A 23,715-nucleotide genomic window follows, 5' to 3' on the forward strand; every position below is an offset into this window, starting at 1 on the left:
TTTAGGGTTTTGAAGAGATTAAAGTTTGCTACAGTGAATTTTGGATCTGATAGCTATTTCCTTTGTATTTTGGAATGTTAAAGGATTTAGTGGAGGTTTAGTGATTTTAGATTATGTAATGGAGGTGGTAAAAAATTTACCAGAGTTTCATTGAGAAGTAGTATGAAATGGTAAAAGGTATTGATGTCTGTTGAGGCTAGTTTTGGAGGTGGTGAAATATTTAAAGAAAGTTCCTCAGAAAAAAGGAAGATTTCTAGATGAAACCACCTGATTTGAGTGTGTTTCAAGGGACTTGTTAGAGGATTCACTGGAATGTACTGGCCTTCAATAAGGTTTTAGTGGAGTCTTCATTGATTTTCACTACTGAAGATAGCAAAAATTGGATAAGTTAGCTGTCTCTGATAAATTTTGATTTCCATGAAGTGTAAAAAGCCGAAGAAATGAGGACCTTCAATTAGTTTTCAGACTAGGAAAAAGATAAAAGTACCAGTGAGCTAACATCTTTTGATATTAATCAAGCCATAGGATTTCTTTTGTATTTATTCAGCTTGAAGAACTGCTAAATTTAGGGAAGATTGGAGCTGGTGTTCCATCTCATTTATCAAGAGTTGTGGTTGTTAGTTGATAAGGGGGATTTCTGGCTTTTATAAGGTTTGTAGTATACCTACTTCTTCATTTTCATGGATTCAAGGTTCTGGATCTTGGCCAGCTGAAAGGAAGGTATCTTTAATGTGCAATAAACTTTTCTGAAGTGCAAAAAATAGCTTGTCTACAAGTGAATCTATCTTCCTGGTCTTTGCTTTTGGGAGCTGAAGCTTATTAAACCCTCTTCTGAGCTTTTAGATCCCTTAAACCAGTTTCTAAACATGGTGAAAGGTGAAAATCTTCCTTTTCTTCTTCTATGGGTTGCATTAATCCCAGTAATTATCTTGATTTTTCTTCCTTGTACCCTACAGTTACAGTCCTCTCAGGCCCAAGCCCTTCTAAGAGTTCAAAGACTTTTAGGATTTCCTGCTGTTCTAAGTAGCTGGAATAACTGGACAGATTTCTGCAACACCCCTCCTGCCTCATCTTTATCGGTTGTATGTTATGAAGAGAGCATAACCCAATTGCATATAGTTGGAAGCAAAGGATCTCCTCCTGTTAAACTTAAGAGAACCCAAAACTTTACTGCCTCAGATTATGAGTTATTGCCCACTTTTTCCATTGATTCCTTCTTAACCACTCTCACTGGTCTTCCAAATCTAAAGGTCCTTTCTTTGGTTTCTCTTGGTTTATGGGGTCAATTACCACCTAAAATTGCGCGTTTATATTCATTGGAAATACTCAATGTGAGCTCAAATTTCTTTTATGGACGAATTCCCCAAGAGATTTCACTTTTGAGGAACCTTCAAACACTTATATTGGATGATAATTTGTTTACTGGTTCTGTTCCTGACTGGTTCAGTGCACTTCCAGTTTTGACTGTGTTGAGTTTGCGAAATAATTCATTTAGCGGGTCTCTCCCATCTTCATTAAAGACAATGGAATCTCTGAGAGTGTTGGTCCTCTCTACTAATCAATTATATGGGGAAGTTCCTGATATTAGTAGTTTGACAAACCTTCAGATATTGGATTTGGAGAACAATAACCTAGGACCCCAGTTTCCCATCTTAGGGAATAAGATTGTCAAACTTGTGTTGAGGAAGAACAGGTTCAGCTCCAACATTCCTTCTGAAATTGCGTCTTGTTTCCAGCTGAAAAAGTTGGACTTGTCTTTCAATAGGTTTCTCGGGCCACTCTCGCTATCTTTGTTCTCTCTTCCTGCCATTGAGTACTTGGATTTGGGTGGAAATAAATTGACTGGGATGCTTTCTGAGAATATATCGTGTAATAATGGGCTACAGTTTGTTGACATTTCTTCAAATCTTTTAACTGGGACTTTGCCTCATTGTCTTGAACCGAATTCTAGGGGAAAGGTTGTCCGCTATGCAGGGAATTGCTTGGTGAATGACACCCAATATCAGCATCCATACTTGTTCTGCAAGAATGAAGCCTTAGCAGTGGGAGTCCTACCTCGAAATGGTAAAAAGAAAGAATCTGAGAAAGTGATTTTTCTTATCGGTATTTTAGGAGTGACTGGCGGAATGGTGGTATTGGGTCTCTTTATTTGGGTATTTATTAGAAGATCAAGGTCTAGAAAACCAATAAAAAGATCGTCTCGGAGATTGGTTATAGGGAATGCTTTGGCTCGATTGCCCTCAAAGGTGCTCGCAGATGCCAGTAAGTAATTTTTCTTTTCTTTTGTGCTTGAGTTTGTTTCTCTAAGTTAACTGACTGCACTTTACTTATTCTTTTAGTCTCTTGAAAAATTGTTGTATTGTGCTCCATGTTTAAAAATCGTGATCCTGATCGGGAATTGCCCGATGCAGATCGGGAATTGGTGAGCTCTGCACTAGTTGCTTGTCTGAATCTGGTGGTTCTTAAATACAGAACATATAGTAGGCTTAGCCGGCTAGTGCTAACGGACAATTAACCTTTGGTTGAGGCTTCGGTACCCCCAACAAGAACTCCACTTTTTAAATTTTGTGTGCCTCCTTTTTTGAGGCTTCGGAACTGTTATTTATTATTATTATTTATTAACGTTATTAAAGCCAAAAGAAACTTCAATGTAAAGAGAATAGAAACTTCACTGCTTAAGAAAGCAGCGACACGCTATAATCTCCGAAACCCCTCCTTGTTGAATGATAAAAACCATATATACTATATATTATATAACATTTCTTTCTTGTTTCTCCTTTTTCTTTTTTTTTTCTGTTTTGGGGGGGGGGGAGTGGATTGCCAATCTGGTCAATCCGGATCGCTGATTCAGCGGTCCGGACAAGGGTTGGTGGGTGGACAATCCACCCCACTATCAGTTGTTCAAAACAATGGTTTTTTGTTGCTAATGTAATTTAACCACTGCCATGTAAATTATCATAAGTATCTTTTGCTAATGTTGCTTTTGTGGTCATTTGTTGCACTAGGGTATATATCTCAGACTATGAGTTTGAGTGCCCTTGGCCTTCCACCATATCGCAACTTTTCTCTAGAGGAGCTTGAAGAGGCCACAGACAATTTTCACACATCAACGTTCATGGGTGAAGGATCACATGACCAAGTATGGCATACTCTAATTAGGTTTTTCTTCAGATATTGATCTTAACCCATTTAAGCCATCTGAACAATTCATGTACATTTGAAATGACAATACCCTTAGGTGTTATCTGGAATAATTGTCTGATAATGTCATTGTAAGGGGCCTAATGAAGAACATCGAGGGTATATATTATGCGCAATGTGCTTTATTTGCAAAAAAGTGTTCATATTTTTAATATTTGGCTTGGGTACACATGGGTGTATCAGTTGTGATGTGCTGCTTTTCATAAATTTCATCACAAAATGAATGTGGCCAGAGTAGAAGGTTATGATAACTCAGCTTGCTTAGTTGGTAACTTTCAAGATTCCCAGAATTTTCTAATTTAAAAGAAAAAGGTTCAATATGAAACAAACCTGCCCAGAATTGGGCCCCCATTCTGGGCAGGATGACTAAGCCTAAAGCTGGCTCATTGCTATATTAAAGTGGCTGGTCTAGGTGAGTCCTTGGTCACTTTTGCTGGCTTGGGCAGCTAACCTGATTGACAGTGGGTATGTGCCTGGCCAAACTGTGTCAAACTAGCTGAATAGGCCACCTTTCCAAGGCATTACTGTAAGCAAACAATGAACTTTGAGGTTCTTCTAAATATTGAGATACTTAGTTCATGCATAAAGTTATGGCCTTAAGAAAAACATCAAATAAGCACAGGTATACGTCACAGACAGACCTGTTAATATATTTTTATGTATGTGTGCATTACTTGGACTCTCTCTTGCTCTTTACTGACCCATACTGTGTAATGTCAGATGTACAAGGGCATCCTAAGTGATGGTTCCGTGGTTGCAATTCGATGCTTGAAGTTGAAACAGAAGTACAGCCCTCAGACTTTTTTACCCCATATTGAACTGATTTCAAAAATTCGGCATCGCCATTTAGTCAGTGTTCTTGGGCACTGTATTGAGTGTTATTTGGATGATTCAACTGTGAGCCGACTCTTACTCATCTTTGAATATGTGCCTTATGGGACTCTTAGAGCCAATGTTTGTGGTAAGAAGAGCATTTGGAATGATCACATCAGTAATCCTTTTTACTTGTCAAATGTCAATGCATATAATTTCTCAATGTCTGCTAAGGTTTCTTTCTTTCGCCTTGATTGGCAGAGAGGATGGGTGGGGAACCACTTTCCTGGACACAAAGGCTAGCAGCTGCTATTGGCGTAGCAAGGGGCATTGAGTTTCTACACACAGGTGTTGTTCCAGGTTTATTTGACAATGATCTGAAAATAACAAATATATTGCTGGATCAAAACCATGTTGCAAAAATTAGCAGCTACAATCTGCCTGTTCTAGCAAATAATATGAAAAGCGAGGTGAGATTGAGATTTAATTGTCTCAAATGTGTTTCCTACGTGCATTGCTTTGACTAAGGAAATTTTGCTTGAGACACCCCCCCCTTCCCACCTCCTCTGTGTGTGTGGGTGCGCGTGCATATGCATATGCATATCTCATCTTTTTCTGGGACTATCACAGTTGGGAGCTCAAGGACCAGGCAGTGGACGAAAAGAATTTGATATCAGTAAAAGGTACTTGGCAACTTAAAACTTTGTCTGATTGAGGAAATCTTTTTTCATTTTTAATTTCTAAAATTTATGATTGAGAAGAAAGTTTTTTGATCCATAACCTTTAGAGGTTTTTTAGAGCCTTGCCTGACTAGCTATGTAAATAAACTATAAAATATCCATGTGTACTTGAAAATATTTGGGATGTTTGTCAAAAAAGTACACAATCTGCTCGAAATTGTAGCACATATAAGAGTTTTTATTGAAATGGTGCACTTGGGAGTATGGTACTGATTCCTTCTTTTGCAGTAGTGCGTACATCATACCACTGTACGTGTATTAACTAGCACATATATAATAAATTACAAAGAAATAAATTCTAAAGAAATTGTAAAATTCCAGATGGTTTTAGAGTTCATGGCTCCTCTGAAGTTAAATGGGTACTTTCCTGAATGATTATTCCATGTATAGTTTTCTTACGATGATTCATAATTGAGAATGGATTCACACTTTGGTTCTTCAAATGTTGTTGCTTTGCAGGGAAAAACGGAGAGATGCGGCTGATGTTTATAACTTCGGGATCATCTTGTTGGAGGTGATCATGGGAAGAGCTATCGAAGCACAGAGTGAAGTGGACACTTTGAGAGATCAGGTAGAACTGGTTTCTATCCTTACACTTTTGGTTTTTATGGTGGGGCTCATGTTAAGAAGGTGGGCATCCTGTGTATGTCCAATGACAGTACAACAATATAAACAAATTATGACAACTATTTTCTACTTAAATTATGGAAACAGGCCTCTGGATTTTGGAAGAAAGGGATGCATGTGAATAAATTGCATAAAGCCTCGACTCTTAATTCAATGGCCAACCCACCCAGATTGTCAGGATTGGCCAAAACGTGTAAACAATAAATACTCGTTTGATAAAATTTTCATGTTCATCAAATTGTATCTTCACTTTTCTAAGTGAAACTAGTAATGTAATGGATTAAAAACTATGCCTTGAGGATGTTAAAATTCTACAGGAATCTAGGTGTCAATGAAATATAAAATGCAACAAAATTGACTTGAGTAAAGATGTAAATCCACAGTGTCTTTGAAACCCAAGAAATATTGTTTTGTGCATGAAAGGAAGCTTCAGAAAAAAAGTATTGTTTTTTGTGGATATTTTGGCTTTGTGATGCTGATGAAACTAAGAGCACATATGAGCACCTTTTCTTATTTGCATTGTTATTCTTTTTGTAGCTACAACAATGCGTGATTGAGAATCAAGAGTGTCGCAGAAGTGTGGCTGATCCATGGATTACTGACGAGTGTGTGGACGAGTCGTTGAGAACAGCAATGGCAATCGCTGTTAGATGCCTATGTAAAGAGCATGAAGATCGACCTTCCATCGAAGATGTATTGTGGAATTTGCAGTTTGCTGCACAAGTGCAGGATGCATCATCGCAAGGCAGTGATGGATCTCCAAATAACACTTCTGATTGATAAGAAATCCACTTGGAAGGTGATATTCTCTGATTTTTTTTGAAGTTGCAATTTTTATTTTGAAGTTGAAGGTGATCTTCTCTGATGATTACTTGTATGGAGAACTTTAAATTCTCACTGCATTAAGTACACCGGATATTGAATTTTTGCTCACTTATTATAACCTCTCTCGCTCTCTCACACACACACACAACAACTCAAACATGCATACAAGATTCTGTTTTCTTTTCTTAGATTTCGAACTTTGATATATTTGATGAACCTTCTCTCTCTTAAACATGCACAGAAGATTCTGAATTATTTTTCATTCTTCATTGCCAAGATTCTGAAATATGTTTTGTTTAATTGATATCCTTTCGGAACTGTCTATATGCACGTCAGATATGCTAATGGGCACACATGGAGCTTGAATTTTTAATGTGAGCCTTTAATTGTGTGTGTGTGTGTGTGTGAGAGAGAGAGAGAGAGAGAGAGAGAGATTGTTATAGCAATGATTTATGAGTGAGGGAGAGAGATTGTTATAACAATAATTTATGAGAGAGATTGTTATAGCAATGATTTATGAGAGAGGGAGAGAGATTGTTATAACAATAATTTATGAGAGAGAGAGAAGAGAGAGAGGGAGAGAAATTGTTATAGGAAAGATTTATGTGAGAGAGAGAGAAAGAAGATTCTTATAGCAGTGATTTAGAACTGTAATAGTATTTTTGTTTGAGAGAGAGAGAGAGAAAGAAGATTGTTATAGCAGTGATTTAGAACTGTAATAGTATTTTTGTTTGAGAGAGAGAGAGAGAAAGAACATTGTTATAGCAGTGATTTAGAACTGTAATAGTATTTTTGTTTGAGAGAGAGAGAGAGAGAGAGAAAGAGGTTGATTATTATGGGACGCATATATAACCACATTAGTGTTTTACGTGATTCCTCTTTCATTCCAGGTTTCAGACTTCTCATTAGTGGAATTCCATGCATTATTTTTTCCAGAAGTGGATATCGATGCAAAGACTCAAGGAGCCTCTGAGACTTCTATGGCTCAATGATGAGAAAAAGTACGGTTTAAATTTCTCCAGAAATGAAAACAGAAACTTGCCTCATGATCAAATAGATAAGAAATCTCAAAGCACTTCAGAGTGAAATTGGCAGTCTTGTCCTCTGTTGAGATGTACCCGTGGCTGAATTAGCAGTGCTTAATCTAAAGCTTAGATGGGACATGAAGTTGGTTTTGCCTACCGATAGCGAGTGAGTGGGCTGAATTCTTTCGTGTTAAATGATTCGTTTTTCAGACTTTGCCATACGTACTTATTTCTGCCATTTTTGAGACTGAGTTTTTTAGTTGGTTAAATGAAGCTTTTGCCATTATTGAGAGCAAGATTGGATTTTTGGAATCTCTAAATAAAGCTAATTTTTGCCATTACTGCCACAAAATACTTTTGCCATTATTGGTTTTTGAAACACCCAAGGGCCTGTTTGATATCTTTTTTGTTATTTTTCTGAGAATCCCTGGTACTTGGTGTAGTCATTTTCCCCTGTTTGATAACCTAGCTAGAAACTGGTTTAGTTAGTGTTTATTTTTAACATGTCTGGAGTATTGGTGCACCCTTAGGTTTCAAAATTTAAAATTCTGTTTAAACCGGCTATTACACAAATTAGTAATAGATATTTTTCATCACGGCCTTCACTAAAATACAACCAGTTTAAATCATAAATTATTTGTTCTCTTTCCCAATAGGCATTTTCTTTATATAATTCATACTTTTCTTTATATAAAATATAAATCATACGACTAAAGTTATCACCCTCCCAATGGAAGGAAGTATCCGAAATAACAGTTTAGGCTCTCTTTCGATGAAAGATGAAAATTTTAAAAAGTCAATGGCCCTATACGATAATATATGCCACAATAATACGAGTCACCTCTTAAGGTAAGGCGGAAATTCTCATTAAATTAAAAATATTAATTCACACAAATTAGAAAAAATAAAAATGGTTCTGCTATTTTCAGTTAATGGAGGATACAAAATCAAGATTGCCCTCAATTTTAGTTTTCTCTCTCTAATTGAAAGTCTTTAACTAAAAATATCAAGAAAGACAGGAAATGAGAAAACAAAAAAGACTGTATACTATAGGATGATTTTTAGTCTAAGGAGGTTAGATTCACCGTTAGGGATATGACATCCAATAGATCAGTAATTTAAAAGAATAGATCAATGACTTGGATCAGGCACCCCAAAAATTGATCCTAATCCTAATAGATAAATCAGCAATCCAAATTGTCATTTTATTGTGCAAAAATAAAATAAAATGAACCAACTAAAAAACATTGAATCAGCCAAAAATCAAAACGGATCGATGAATCGACTATCGACATCACCGTTTTGTTGTAGAGAATCATCGTTGTATAGTACAAAACTCTCAGTTCCTTTTGAGGCTCAAGCCATTTTTTTATATATACACGGAACCAGAACGAGGTGACCAATTCCCATAGAGGATTGGGTGAGACCGTGCGAACCTAGCATTTTTTAAATTAATGCAATAGATGAAGTGTTATAAGATTCGAGAAATTTATCTTGAAAGTTATGCCGAAACAATGACATATTTGTAGCCACGCAATTTCAAATCTAAAGGTCAAAAAATCTAAAGGTAAAAAAAATGATATGACCTCCCTGTATCAAAAAAGTAAATGATCTCATTGTATACATTTTCAAATTTTAAAAAAATATACAATGAAACTATCTATCTTTAATACAAGGCATCACAATTAATCTTAACCATTAGCTGTAAAATGGTTTGGCTGCATTTATTCTATTCAACAAACTCAAAATTCAAAAAAAAATTTCTCGAACTTGACGACACACCCCAACAGTCAGATTTCCCATTAGATGAATTGTGACCTCTAATACCAAAGGTAAATATGGTCTCATCATAATCCAAAACAAAAAGCTTTTTGTTTTGGATTATAAATGGCACTTCTAAAAAAAAAAAATTATCATCAAAGACTACTATTGCTTTCCCGATTATCCGGTTAGGCAGGGCTTCGTTGAGATGGGAAGGTGAGACCAGCTCATCAAAGTAGGCGAGGGGAATGTCAGATCATTCCCCTTATTATTGACAGAAATGGCATATTTCAGGCACCCAAAAAAAGATAAAAAAAAAAGAGGAAAAGGATACCCATCTTTTGAAGAGTCTATACTTACACCTGAGTACAAAAACACAGAAAAACCAATTGCTAACTAGACTTTACAAAAAAAACAAGAATGGCAAATAGTTCCATACATCCAATTAAGGAAAGTAAAGCTTCAAGAATGGCAAATAGTTCCATACATCCAATTAAGGAAAGCAAAGCTTTTCAAATGGAAACTAATATATACATACAAGCTAACAATGTATGTATCATGATAAATATTACAAGACCAAGAAACATATCAACTTACCAGAAAATAAGGAAACAGTAGTACCAGAATGAATCCTACAAAGCCAAGTATAAGCACGTTCTTATACATTACATCACCAGATTAAAAGATGAAACACAGATTTCTTGTTTTTTCTTCTTTAAAGAAGAAGTTTTACCCTAATCAGCTGTCCAGCTCTGCTCCACAATTTCACGCACTCTTCTGTTGTATTCACGCTTGTTCTCACTAAACATCCGTGCTGCCTCAGAGTTGGCAGGGGAGTTTGGATTTGGGTCGCAGAGCAATGACTGAAAATGCACATGGGCATTTCACAGTTTTAAGTCTCAGAAAAGTAGACAAGTTCATGCTATTCATATTCACAAAAAGAAACAAATATGCATCGTCGAAAATTGCTGCAAATGCTAAATTGAGGTAGCATCTTTTGTTTTGTAAACATATAATCAAGGAAAGAGCTAGTTACACATAATACAGTTAATTAGACATATACAATCACGACGACCAAAAATATGAAACATTCTTTTTCTGTTCATCTAGTGCTGGATGGAAAATTTTCAACATGGTGATGCAACAAATAGATATAAAATATTAAATCATTCGAACAAAAAATATAAAATAATAAATAATATGATTACATCTAAGAGAACTTAGGGGTGGCTCTAATAAGCGATATGATGAGAGAAAGTAGACTTATGTGGTCTGACCATGTGCAGCGTCGACCTAAAATATCACGAGTTGGAGCAATGATTTAGTTCAAGTGGAAGGCTCTAAAAAGGTAAGGGAAGCCCCAAAAGGACACGAATAGAAATAGTGAGTAGATATATGGCCCTAAATAGAGCTGAATGGTGACCAAGATTCGCGAAGCCAATACCAAATTGTAGGGATAAGGTTTAGATAATGATGATGAATAATATGATCATAATGTCACAATCTTGCGGAAGATACGTAAACACTTAACATAAAGATACTTAAAATAATAATATTATTCCCTATTTCAAAAAATAATATAAACAAATAAAAGTCTAAAAAAGGAAAAGAACTTAGTCCCATTTTGAATGTGTTAATAGTTGTATTGAATAAATGGCCTATTTAGCTTTCCAAGAATCCTGACAAATATTGCAATCTTAAGAGATCATATAGTTATCAAAGAGTACCCCCTTCCCGAAAATGTAGGAAAAATTTTCTGGCAGTCTTTGGGGCATTTGCAGTGTTTTGGAGACAGAAGGGGTCACAAAAACTTGCCTTCCTGTGAATAGTGGCATGCCATGCTGGCATGACCATCATTTTTCAAAGTGTATAACGAGAAAAAAAACAGGGCCATTACTAAAACTCTGTGATCCCAAATGGGGTCTAAGATGCTGCTTTCAACAAAGTCCCCAAAACTTCTAAGACAATGTCAGATTGTTTTTTAAGAACGTCGCACTTCTTGATAGTCTTGTTGTAACTATCTTGATAACTAATCTATTAAATAATTATGTTTGAAATTTAAAATTGCTCGAATGTGTTTAATTGTGAGACTTACTCTTCACAGATAACCAAGCACATCACTTATTTATCAACACTTCCCAAATTAGAACCTGTTATTAAATCCTAAAGATTAAAATATTTAAATTCTCTGGTCATTAAAGTAAATCAAACTACTAACATAAATTTAACGGTTTCCAAACTAACTCAGCTGCATGAAGTGGCTAAGCCCAGCCTACTCATCAAATTTCAAATTTAAAGAGAATTTTCTGAGATTCTAAAACAAGAGGTTATAACTGTCTTTCGTAAGGATATGCTTTTTAAGAACAAAGGTGGGTGAGTAAAATAGAGATTTGTTTCCTTAGTTGCCACACCTATTAAAGATGTCATCTACAAAAGAATGAATTGATAGTGTAACCAGCTTTTCGTGCAAAACCATAAAATTGTAAACCAAAATTTTGTTACTAAATTTTACATACAAAAAAGAACAATTCAGTAATTCTATGCCAATTAGATTCCATGGATAATTCATTAATTTTATATCTATTAACAAGAAGATTCTATATCTGGTTTTAGTTTGGTCGCAAAACTGAAAAATGGTGCACTAGCTTCCTGTGTAAGACCAATGGATGTCCATACAAGAATACCCCCAAATGATAAAAACTCGTTATAAAATAAGATATCCTTAAGACTAGCACCAACATACATCTGACATGTAAGTTACTAAACAAAAATAACTGCCATGCATGAATGTAAGAAATGTCTCTTATACAGAATTTCAGGGAAAGAATGAAATATGAAATGCAAGATATATAAGTTACAGTGATATTTCTTACAACAGAAGGATACTGATTGAATAACTCTTTGTTTTTCTTGAGGAAGTATAAGCCTGATTGTAGAACTTATGATCACACTTTCAATTTTTTGACGGGATAGAATGTTTGACCAAAATATTTTCAAGCACTATGAAGGTTTGAAAGACAAGCAAGGTTCACAAAAAAATGAAGAATTTATTATTAGTGAACAAGAAAATTCTTGAATTAAAGAAGAAACTCTAAAGTTTGAAATCAAGCTAATAAGTCCTCAACAAAGAGAACAAAACCCAGTGTGGATAACTTAATAGTCACAGCAATGAAATAAGATTACCTACCTTTATGGGCACTATTGAGAAACTGTAGTCTTATGCGGCCGTAGAATATTAAAGAAATCAACTTTCTTTGGCAGTAAGGGGAAAACAAGCCTTTTTTATTTTTTCCCGCCTTTGTAGAGAAGTTGACCATATAGTATTAAAATAAAATCATAAACCTTACATCTTAAAGGGAAAAAAAAGAGTTCCAATGGCATTTGAGAACAAGTGGGGTTACAAAAAATAGGTCTCAGCAAAGAATAGCAGCGCACACAACTGGGATGTCTATTAATCTTAAGGGGTTGCATACTATGAGACAATTTACCTTTTTTACAATGAGGTCACAATTACTTCTAGTCATTAGATGTCCAATTGGATGACTTGGGGTGTGTCACAAAGTTCGGGAGAATTTGTTTTTGAACTTTAAGTCTAGTCAATGACATGCTCACAACTACCCAATTTGAAATCTAAAGGACATGAGTGATTGTTACTTCCTTGTACTAAAAGTAAATGTCTTTGAATACTTTCCCTAATCTTAAATTGGTGTAAGAAAAGATAGCATAATTGCTAAAAAAGAACTCGCGTCAAACCAGGCCAAATAGAATACATAAATAAATATTAGAACAGATTCTGCATTAAATGATGGCATCGAAAATTTTGTGAGAATTCTAGGGTGGCACATTCTATCTTCAATAACCCAACAATCTCAGGCCCACTACGTCATGCATGATTCTCTCAGAACACGTCAATTCAAACATTGCGTCCAAAAAAATCTCATCAAATTGAACTGAAGCTTGCTCTACAATAACCCATCTCGTCAAAGACAGGTTCTTGAACATTGTATGATATAGACACACATATTTCAGTTAACAATTTAAGCTCAGTAAATGGAAGATTGTGTAAACACTTGAGACACATAAGGTAACAAGAGGGACTTACTTGGATAGAGGTCAGAATAGCAGCAACATCATATATGGGACTCCACTGATTCTGCAAAATATCCAAGCAAATGCTACCATCTGCATAGACTGTCCAAACCATACACAAAGTGCAAGATAGTTAAACTTTCAAACCAGCAAAAGATTAATGTCACACAGAGTATCAATACAAGGCATCTCATGGGGCATGACGCAAGGCAGAAATGCAAATAGGAGAAACAAAATGCAAACCCGAACTTACTATTTGGATGAAACATTCGTGACACAAATCTCACAAAAGGGGGCTTATTTGGATAATCCTCTGAAAACTGGAGAGTCAGCTTAAACGTACCTGAAGAATTTCAACATAAAAATAAAAGTAAATAAATAAAAAACAAATTGTTAGGCACAACTGAGTAACTATTTCACATTCCAAATTAGGCTATAATAGCTTCCTCAGGTTTATATTGACATAACTCGTCAGCCCATAATGCACAAATCCAGTTAATTCTTCAGTTGTGTAATTGAATCATGGAATAATCAGACACATAAGCTATATCAACTCGACAGGCATACTGTAAAGCAAAAAAAAACAAGGAGAAAATCTTTTGAAAGACATAAGAACCAGACAAAGACCCAAAATTTCTAAGAAGACAAACATTAGAAAACCAAAACTTAAAGACCCAAACCCATCAGAAACAGCTTCATCTCACGCATATATAACCCCTCGAAATAATTCACAGAGAAATGCAAAACAATACATAAACTCACCTCCGTCCCAGGGGGTATCATCAGGACTGCAAAAGAAAATTCAGAAAGAACCCAATGAGACCAACTCATCATACCCTAAAAAACCCATTGAACACAGCAATCTTTACCTACAATCAAAGTGCAACGATAAAATCAAAACCGAAATGGAAGAAAACAATATTTATCACTGCACTCACCCAAAAATCACAGCATTCCAGAGCATAATGTTGTTGTCTTGAGGAGCACCACTGATCCCAGCTGGTGGGTCTTGCTGCAACCTCTTGAAATCTCTCATCAACCTCTTTCTAGCAGGTGTCGACATCCTGCACGAATATTCCTCCTTTCGTGCTCTCAGGCCTAAAGATCTAGGCCTCAGAAAGTGAAGAAAACCCACCAAAAATTAGGGCTTCCAGAGAAACCCTAACCCCCAAAATTCCAGAGGAAACACTACAAAATCGTCATGAAAGCACCTCCAATCTGCAAATCCATAGAACCTGAAACGCCCATAACCAAATTAGAACTATCCTATAAGACACATCCCATGATAAACCAATCAATTCCCAAAAAAAGAAAAAAAAGCCACAAAAAGCCGCTCGCATGAAAATGAAGGAAACCATGAAAGATATTTCTCAAGAAAACCAAGCTGATCTCATGGGAAAAGCTAAAAGAGGGCTCCCATGAAAACAAGACGAAAGAGAAAATACAGGCCTCCCATGAATACCTGGCAATCGAAGTTCTCATCAAAACCTAACTAAAATTCAGATGAAACCAAAAAGATTGCCATGAAAATACCTCAGAGCTGCAAAAACCAGTAGGGCTAAGATGCAAACCCTAGATGATATCGGTGATGAAACCCTAGAAAATCTCCATTATTAGTACGAGGGCCTCAGATCTGCGTATACAGTGCTTTTGTGAACATTTATTTATTTGGGGTAAGGCGAGATATTTATATATTTGGAAAAAGGAGGCTAGGAAAATATTGGACCTTTTGGTATGGTAAATAAATAATTGCGCAAATAATTTGCGTATTTAATTTGAGCTAATTTTTTTAGTTTAAATTTACCTCGGGTTATGGAAACACGTGCGCGTGACTATGAAATGCCCCTGGGTTTGGGTGATAGTACAGAGATGCGTCCTGTGTATTTATTTATTTATTTAGTGCTATAATCACTATAAACATCTAATTTGTACGTATTCCATTCACGGAGAGAGAGAGAAATAGAGGACCAGAACGGTGTCTCAAAACCTTGCGATTTCCATTTAGGATCCATGATTTGGATGGAAATCGGTCTGGATCGAAGGAAAATCTTGTTTATATTTTTTTTTTTTGAGAAAATATAGAAATCATTTACCTTGGTACAACAAGACGGTTACAGTTAATCTGGATTATTGGATGTGAAATTGGATCGTTACATTCATTCCATTGACCAAGCTCAAACTCTAAAAGAAATTTTCTCTAATTTTATGACACACTTAAGTTATCTAATTTTTCATTTGATGGTTGTAAGTAATTGTGACCTCTTTATATCAGAGGTAAATGGTCTCATTGTATACAATTCTTTTTTTTTTCTCTCTTTAAGCTTATGTAATGGTTTTTTAGATCCCTCTAAATCTCACCACATAATTTTTTTTTATTTTTTATTTTATTTTATTTATTGATTCCGATTGAGTTAGACTCCATCTGGATTGCCAATCCTAAGATCGGGATGAATGATCCACCCCACCAATCTAACTTTTAAAACACTAGAGAGAAATATCACTTCCAATAAGCTCTGATTCCTTTCTTGTGTGTTTTGGGTTCTCGCGGTCTATGAGGGGATAATATTTGCAGTTACTATAAAAGTAAGACTAATTTTAAAATTTACAAGAGGATTTAGAAATAACTAATTTTAAAATTTACAAGAGCATTTAGAAATATGATGCTGAAAATTACTCAAATTGATTGTCTCGAAATTGAGATGCATGAAGAAAAGAAAAAAAATTGAAGCTTTAAAAATAAGTATATCTTATAAGTTGTAACACAATACCTAGACCATCCACTTTTATGATTTTAAATGTTTATGGATCTCCTCGATCTATGTTTTTGTTTTTTTATATTTAAATATCATATGAGACTCAAATTGCATCTTTTGGTAGGGTTTGGATATGTAGCTTTAGTTATTCAAGGTTGACACCTTAAGCTAACCACACACTTTAGTAATTATTGGAAAGATTGGAAATAGGGCCTGCATAGTTAAAGAAAGTTGTTATTAATATCGTACTGTCCAATGTACAACTGATTGATCTAGTTTAGTTAAAGTTGGTTTGATCCCCCAAATCGATTGGACGGGATTTAAAAAAGAAAGAAAAAAATAATAGTCTAAAAACAATAAATCCAATAAAAAAAAAATACCTGACTTTGCTAAATTAGTCTGCCATATTAAAACATACTTATCTGATTAGCCAAAATCATTAAACACCACTTTTGTATTGCTTCAATCAAATTTGATTTTTGTTTTAGACCGAACCAGCCAAGACTGAAGACATCACTTGGCTGTTCGACGAGTTGAACTGGTTGGTCCATTCTTGATATTCTTGATAACAACTATCATTATTGCAATATGCTCCTATAGAAGCAAATTATACACTTGCTCCGATGGGCAAAACCTTAGTTACTGGGCATTGTTGGACCTCAAATTTTGTGGATGTAAAACACACTTGATTCAACAAAAATGCAAAAAAGTCACAACTATTCCCACTCATTAGATATCAAATTGGATGGCTTGAAGTAAGTCATGAGATTTTTTATTTATTTTTGGATATTTATGTCTAATCCATAACACTCTTACAATGACCCATTTTGATTGTGAACTCTTTATACAAAAGGTAAATAGTTTATTTATAAACAATTATACTCTTCTACTTTTTAAACTACTTTTTAGTAATTTCTAAATGGAAAATGGTTTAATAGGGTTGTAGCTCTATCAAAATAAATAAAGCTGACTCACCTCATACTCTTAAAATTCAAGCATTGGGAAACCTTTATTTCGATCATCTCATCTTGAACATTATGGTTATGAAAAAAATTAGGATTTCAAACTCTGAAAATAGGGTACAGTGTAACAAATTATCTAGACCGTTCGTTTTGCCTAAAAATAAGTGTCCAAAGATCCATGCCATTCTTTTAGTTTCAAAATTTATTATCGGTGTTGGAAATAGATTTTAGACCCATCATGGAGATTTTGTTGCCGACCTTGTTTTCCGAACAAAAATTTGACGTGAGGCTTTATTTTGTTTTCATAAAGCCTAAGCTTTACAAAAACTTAACCCTTTTTAAATAATTTTCAAGGATAATGATTTCATGTAGAGGTTGTACAGTAGTATAATGCAACCACATCTCTAGAAAATCATATTTTTGGTATTTGCATGTACACACATTCTCTTTATCCTTATAATCAATCATACGAAAAAACAATTTCAATTTGCACTCTAGATATGTTCAAAATTAGTTCTCATCTAACAATGAATCTCGACCATCCATTTGGCAAATTTCAAGATCTAGGCCTTAACATATTCGAAATTACTTTTTTATTTTTTAGAATTATTAATCTAATGAGGATAACCCTATATAAAATTTTTGGAAATAAAAAAAATCCTTCTGAAGCCTATATCTAACCATCTCAATAAAATTGGGCTAGAATGAAAACTTTATAGAGCATTGTTTCAAAATTTTATTTTTTGTGATTATTCTTTAGAATGAAAAGAGGGTGCATTTAAAAATTTGTGGCAAACAAATGTCTCTAACCTGATTTTTGAAGATGACTACATTATACTACTATACAACCCTTGCATGAAATCATTTCCCAATTTTCAAATTTCATTTCATTGAATGTTTCACCGTACGACATCACATGCTCTAAATCAGAAAGGCAGAAGTACCCTAGGGTGAGTTGAGAGAGGGCCAGAGTCATAATTTGAAGTTGAGAGGAAACACACGCTTCTTTGGGGTCTTTAGAGACATCATTTTTTTTTTTTTGTCTTCTTGCATCGCATTTTTTTTAGTGAGACCATTTATCTTTGGTAGGAGGTGATCGCAACTAATGTTGATTATTTGATGTAGAATTAGATGGCTACATTTATTCCATTTAAAAAACTCAAACTTCAAAAGAAATTTTTTCAAACTTTGTGACGCATCCAAACTATTAGCTTTCATATGATATGGTTATAAGTAATTGTGACTTCCTTCTATCAAAAGTAAATAGTCACATTATATAGAGTTCTTTTTCTTTTCCAGACTAGTAAACTAAGCAAATTTACTTCCCTTAGTAAAACACCATCTAAGAGTATTCTCAAAACCGCAAAATTTGGGGGTGTAACTTAGTGGCACCCAACATCAAGGAAAATAAAAATTAAAAAATAATATATATATATATATATATATATATATATATATATATGGTACGGTTTGTATAGAGTCGAGGCTCTAAACAATCAAAGTAGAGCGCACATTCAAATAGTATCGATAAATGTGTTTTTAATATTGGAAATCTATGTGATAGCCTTAAAATATATTTTCATCTCTAATTATAAAGCTTAAAAAATAGTGTAGATTGAGGAGATCTATGAAAACTTGAAATTGATAGTCAAAAAATACGTGACAAGATGCACTATTTCCAAAACTTAAAATCTATTTTCTCTCTCTGTCTCTCTCTCTCTCTCTCTCTCACACACACACACACACACACACACACATATATATATATATATATAGGGCAATAACTCCATACAACCGTTGTATAGTAATATGATGCAACTACCTTAAAAAACCATCTTATGGCTATTTGTTTGATCCAAAATTTAAAATATACAATCTTTTCATTCTAATGAACCATCACAAAAAAGGAAAAAATTGAAAACACAATCTAGAAAGTATTTTTTTAGCCCAATTAACATAGGCCGTTCATTTTGGTGAGATGCTTAGATCTAGGCATTAGAAGGATTTTTTCATTTTCAATTTTTTTGGATGGCTTTATTATCATTAGATGAACAATTTTAAAAAATAAAAAAATGATTGAGTTTATAAAGGCTAAGATCTTGAAATTTACAAAATGAATGGTCTAGATTCGTTTTTAGAGGGGACTCATTTTGACCATATTTAGGATTCAAATTGAACTTTTTTTTATTGGGGGATTGCTTATTGAGATGAGGAGAGTGTGTGTATAAAATTTGGAGTCATACAAATATCACAAACATGGTTTCCTAGAAGTGTCGTTGCATTATACTATAATACAGCCGTTGCATTGGATTATATATATATATATATATATATAGAAAATACTACAAAACGCTTATAGGCGAAAATGAACAGTGATTTCGGCTACCCTTATCACTGTCAAAACTTCATCGTACGGTCACAATTGTCCCGTAGTGTTACTATTTTCATTTTTTTTACTAATAGGAATGATCTGAAATTTGGAGCGTGTGCACATCTTAGTAAGGCTCACTTAATAAAAATATGAAAAAAATAATTTTTAAAATATAAATTGACCAAAATACCTCCATAAATTTTTGGTGGTATTTTGATTAATTTATATTTTACGAATTATTTTTTTCATATTTTTATTAGGTGCGCATCACTATGATGTACACACACTCCAAATTTTAAGTAATTTGGATTTGTATAAAAACAATGAAAATTGAAATCCTACCAGACAACTGTGATCGTGCGATGAAGTTTGGATGGTGATGAAGGTATGTGAATCACTGTTCAATTTCGCCTATGGGTGTTGGGAAGAGTTTTTTTTATATATATATATATATATATATCGGGAGAATCTAAGTTTCACCCACTAGTTGACAGCTATAGTGTAAGTCCAATGGCCCAGATTGAATCTGAGCCGATCCAATTGTCACAATTGTATTTCATATTTGAATTTTGTTTTATTTTATACAAATAAAAATCAATTTAAATTTGAAGCATTAATTACTTAAAAATAGGAGAATCTAATAAAAATACGAAAAAATAATTTGCAATTTTTTTTATCAAAAAACGCTTAAAACTTTTCAGGGGTATTTTGGTTAATTTAATTTTTACAAATTATTTGTTTGATAGTTTTATTAGGTTTGCCTTGATGAGAAGAATAAACTCGTAAAATTTCATGTGATTTGGATTTGTAGAAAAATATAAAATTATATTACAAATGAAGGTTGTGAATTATCAAATTGGTCCATATTCAATTTGGGCTATTGGGCTTAACTAAAGCTACTGTGTTAGCCAACAATGGGCGGATCTGATGGTCACGACTTTATTTTGTATTTGAATTTTCATTTCTTTTTCTACAAAATCAAATCACTTAAAATTTTAGGTGATCATTCTTCTCATCAAGGCACAGCTAATAAAAATATAAAAAATAATTCGTAAAATATAAATTAATCAAAATACCCCTGAAATATTTTGGGCATTTTGGTCAATTTATATTTATTGAATTAATTTTTTTTATATTTTAATTAGGTTCTCTTATTTTTGAAAAATAGACGCTCAAAATTTCAAGTGATTTGGATTTTTGTAAAAAAAATAAAAATTGAAATACGAAATAATGTCGTGACCATTAATTTGGGCCCAGATTGAATCTGGGCCAGTGGCTAGCATTGTAGGTGTCAGCCTGAGGGTTGACATGGTCTTTTCCGATATATATACACTTGAGAAAATGAATTTGATTAAACATAGACTATAGTTTGGACAATTAGATATGAGGGTTTACAAACTCGAAATCTATCTTTTTTGGAAAAATATTCATCTTATCATTCTAAAGTTGATCCCAATATATAAAATCCTATTAAGTAGGGTTTTTGTAAGCGGGAGTCAATGTACAACACGCTCCCATAAGAGTCTGCTATGAAATTCGAAAGAGACACCTAAACCCACAGCCATGTAAAAGTTGTTCAATTTTTTTTCCTCTCTCAAGAGTCTCTAAAATTGTTCAATTTCCGATCATACTGATATTTTTCTCTAATCAGTTTTTTCTTTTCTTTAGTTCCTCCTGCTTTTGTTAAAGAGTCTCTAAAATTGTTCAATTTTCAATCATACTGATATTTTTCTCAAGTTCCTCCTGCCTTTGTTAAAGAAAATATTCATTATTACCCCAAATAAAATTTCATGTGAAAAAAATGAGACTACATCATATAAAGTTATATAAAACATGCTAGGACAGGAAAATGCTAGTCTTTTTCTATGAAGAACGAACAAACAGTTTTCAAACAAAAAAAAAAAAAGATTTAGTGACACATGGACACATGCCCATAACATAGGTAGTTTCTTTTATTTTTTGTGGTAGGAATGGAACTCAAAAGTCATGTCATAGTACCTGCCACCTTGACCACCCTTGTCTAAAGTCCATTCCTAAGCGAATTTCATCTTATATATACTTTACTCACTTTTAAGGCCATTTATTCGATAGAATAACGTGGTTTGTGTTGGTACGTATGGGTGGCATCGAGCCCTCATATATGCGATTTTTTCTTTCTTTAATCTTTAAATGTTATGTTATCACTAAATAAAGGCCCTTTTTAGAGAGTGAAAGTGGGTAGAAAATAACCACTCCTATTCCAATATTACAGGCCCACGTTTTTCAGAGTTTTAAAGAGAAAACCGAATGTTGGAGAACGATCTCCTCTATTATTTATAACTAGGCCTTTCATGGCCATGGAGAGGCATACACAGTGAAGCTTTGAGTTCTTATTGTTCAAGAAAATGCTCCACTTTACAATCTTCTGTCTCACGATACTGCCCCTAATCTTGGGAATTTAGGAATTCATCTCTTCCCTCATAATCCAACATTGGTATCAAAGCGGGTTGTGGAAGTGTAATTGGCTCATAACCTATAGTTCCCAGATTCTATTATTTATTTTTTTATTTTTTATTTGATTCTTGCTCTCTTTGCATTATTTCCATATTTAATTCATGTTCATCGATTATCATATTTTATTTTATCTAAATTTGCAACATAATTACGCAAAGACAGAGACAAACAAATCATATATTTTTTTTATTCTCCCTTCGCCTTTATTTATTGCTCATCATCGAGGTAAAATCTTTTTTTTTTTAATGCCTTTTTTTTTTTTGCATGCTAAGGTGTAGCCATTTTTTTTTTTTTTGAGGCGAACTCTTTCTATAGAAGTCGCTGTGGACGGCTCAAAATAAAATTGGCTGCGAGTATTTTAGCTTTGGGATAGAGCAAAGATAATTGTTGAGAGACAAAAGTCGTTGTTGAAACATAGGGTTATTGAGAAAGAAAAGATAGAGAGAAAACTTTTGTTGAGAAATATACGCAACCAAATAGAGAGAGAGAGAGAGAAATCAACAGCAACAAATTGAGAGAGAACTTTTGTTGAGAAACAAAAGTCGTTGTTAACAATTGTTGAGAGAGAGATAGAGCTATTGCTGTAAAGATAATATTTATTGTGAAAATTTTACTTCACCCTTTCTCGACTTGATTGTTTCAAGCTAATTGATATGCACGTAAGTCTCAATGTAGCGATAACCCCCTACTGTAAATAACTTCTGCTAGAAATTTCTAATTGATTATCATTGTAAATAACCTTTTTTTATAAAAAAATCCCACTATAGCTATAAGTTAATTGTTTATCTAGCCAATTTCCATGCAAGTTTCAACCACATAAGTTTCAAGCTAATTGATTATCTAGCATAAATTTGATTATCGTTGTTTTTCTTGCGCGCCCTGCAATCCACGACTGTAACCTTAATTCTCAATGGTAGATTTCCTTACTGTTATATACTTTTTACTGACCATGGACTGCTGAAAATCAGTCTGCTTGCATCTTCTTTCTTCCATCTCTTCTCTGTGTAGTTGAAAATTAGTGTATATATTTTTTTTTATTATTGAAAATTAGTGCATATCAATTGTATTTTTTATTTTTTTTGTGACCTATAATTTAGAGATTTTCGACATATTTTATTTGCATAATAATTGTCATTGCATTACATAATTATCCTAAGCTTTGGTTTCTTTAAGTTAAAAAATTTCATAATCTTGATTTTGTGAATATTTTTTTTTGTGTGATTATGCAATGCCGTATTTTCATTGAAAAATATCAAATATCATGGTAGACTCTCCTTGCTGTGCTAAGACATATTCACATATTTATGAAAATTATTTCTTATGCAAGATTTGACATAAAAGTAGTTGGTGTTTTACTTTATTAATTTTTTGTTGCATCACAGCAGTGCGAACATAACCTGTTCGAGAAATTTTTTCTTTGAGGTTCAGCTCACTGAGAGTCGGCAAACTTATTGATTTAACTAGCAGATAACCCTTTTTTAAAACACAATTAAATTTTTTGAACTTTTAAGAATTATCTAAAAATTTAAAATGACATTTAGGCTAGAACTATCCAAACTTGAAAAACTCAATGGGACCAATTTTTCTATGTGGAAAAGAAAAATTGGATTTATTCTTTTCTAAAATAGGGTAGAGAATGTCTTATATACTGAACCACTAGTTTTAGAGCCTAATGCTAATGGTCATGCCAGAAGGCGACTTAAAAAATGGTTAGAAGATGACAAAGTAGCTAGGACTACTATGTTGAGTTTTATAGAAGATGATTTGACTAGAGTATTTGAGGATCACATCACAGCTCAAAGTATGATGGGTGCTCTATCTGAAAAGTATGAGACCACTTCTGAGACCCATGTACAATTGTTTTTAGAAAAATACAATTCTTGTAGAATGAAAGAATCGGACTTAGTGACTGAGTATGTCAATAAAATGATAGTGCTCATAAAGGACCTTGCTGCAGCCGAGAATCCAATCATCGACTGCATGCAAGTGTCCATTGTCCTTAACAGTCTCCCTGCATCTTGGGAGTCTGTTGTAATCGCATTGAACCATTCTGCA

The 23,715-nt window shown here is 33.9% G+C and overlaps 2 protein-coding genes across 3 annotated transcripts; one reads left to right on the forward strand and one right to left on the reverse strand.

Annotated features, from left to right (window-relative positions):
* Window positions 1–241: 241 nt before the first annotated feature.
* Window positions 242–7,527, forward strand: LOC18421527 (Leucine-rich repeat protein kinase family protein). Of its 2 annotated transcripts, none has more exons than XM_006826273.4 (8): window positions 242–2,262; window positions 3,006–3,139; window positions 3,922–4,162; window positions 4,276–4,484; window positions 4,645–4,697; window positions 5,214–5,325; window positions 5,919–6,180; window positions 7,097–7,527. In XM_006826273.4, exons 1-7 carry the CDS (start codon window positions 867–869, stop codon window positions 6,159–6,161), a joined length of 2,388 nt encoding a protein of 795 aa, XP_006826336.1. In that variant the 5' UTR covers window positions 242–866; the 3' UTR covers window positions 6,162–6,180; window positions 7,097–7,527. The 2 variants fall into 2 exon arrangements, with proteins under 2 accessions (XP_006826336.1, XP_020517433.1); XM_020661774.2 differs by having other exon boundaries at window positions 7,143–7,527.
* Window positions 7,528–9,501: 1,974 nt separating this feature from the next.
* Window positions 9,502–14,720, reverse strand: LOC18421528 (ubiquitin-conjugating enzyme E2 2). The gene is made up of 7 exons (XM_006826274.4): window positions 14,615–14,720; window positions 14,020–14,316; window positions 13,844–13,869; window positions 13,335–13,424; window positions 13,095–13,183; window positions 9,726–9,855; window positions 9,502–9,624 (listed from the first exon to the last, which is right to left on the reverse strand). The coding sequence occupies exons 2-6, from the start codon at window positions 14,142–14,144 to the stop codon at window positions 9,727–9,729; spliced, it is 459 nt and encodes a 152-aa protein (XP_006826337.1). The 5' UTR covers window positions 14,145–14,316; window positions 14,615–14,720; the 3' UTR covers window positions 9,502–9,624; window position 9,726.
* Window positions 14,721–23,715: the final 8,995 nt, after the last annotated feature.

Source organism: Amborella trichopoda, chromosome 3 (assembly GCF_054954075.1).
Source record: "Amborella trichopoda isolate Santa Cruz 75 chromosome 3, AtrichopodaSantaCruz75HAP2 v2.0, whole genome shotgun sequence".
Taxonomy (NCBI): domain Eukaryota; kingdom Viridiplantae; phylum Streptophyta; class Magnoliopsida; order Amborellales; family Amborellaceae; genus Amborella; species Amborella trichopoda.

Bases quoted from the DNA above. Each gene is read 5' to 3' on its own strand.
- LOC18421527 (XM_006826273.4), top strand. From the start codon at position 867: ATGGTGAAAGGTGAAAATCTTCCTTTTCTTCTTCTATGGGTTGCATTA. The intron at 4,163-4,275 runs GTAAGAAGAGCA...CTTGATTGGCAG, and splicing joins TCTTAGAGCCAATGTTTGTG to AGAGGATGGGTGGGGAACCA. The intron at 4,698-5,213 runs GTACTTGGCAAC...GTTGCTTTGCAG, and splicing joins GAATTTGATATCAGTAAAAG to GGAAAAACGGAGAGATGCGG.
- LOC18421528 (XM_006826274.4), bottom strand. From the start codon at position 14,144: ATGTCGACACCTGCTAGAAAGAGGTTGATGAGAGATTTCAAGAGGTTG. The intron at 13,870-14,019 runs GTGAGTGCAGTG...TTTCTTTTGCAG, and splicing joins TGGAATGCTGTGATTTTTGG to TCCTGATGATACCCCCTGGG. The intron at 13,425-13,843 runs GTGAGTTTATGT...GAAATTCTTCAG, and splicing joins TGATACCCCCTGGGACGGAG to GTACGTTTAAGCTGACTCTC.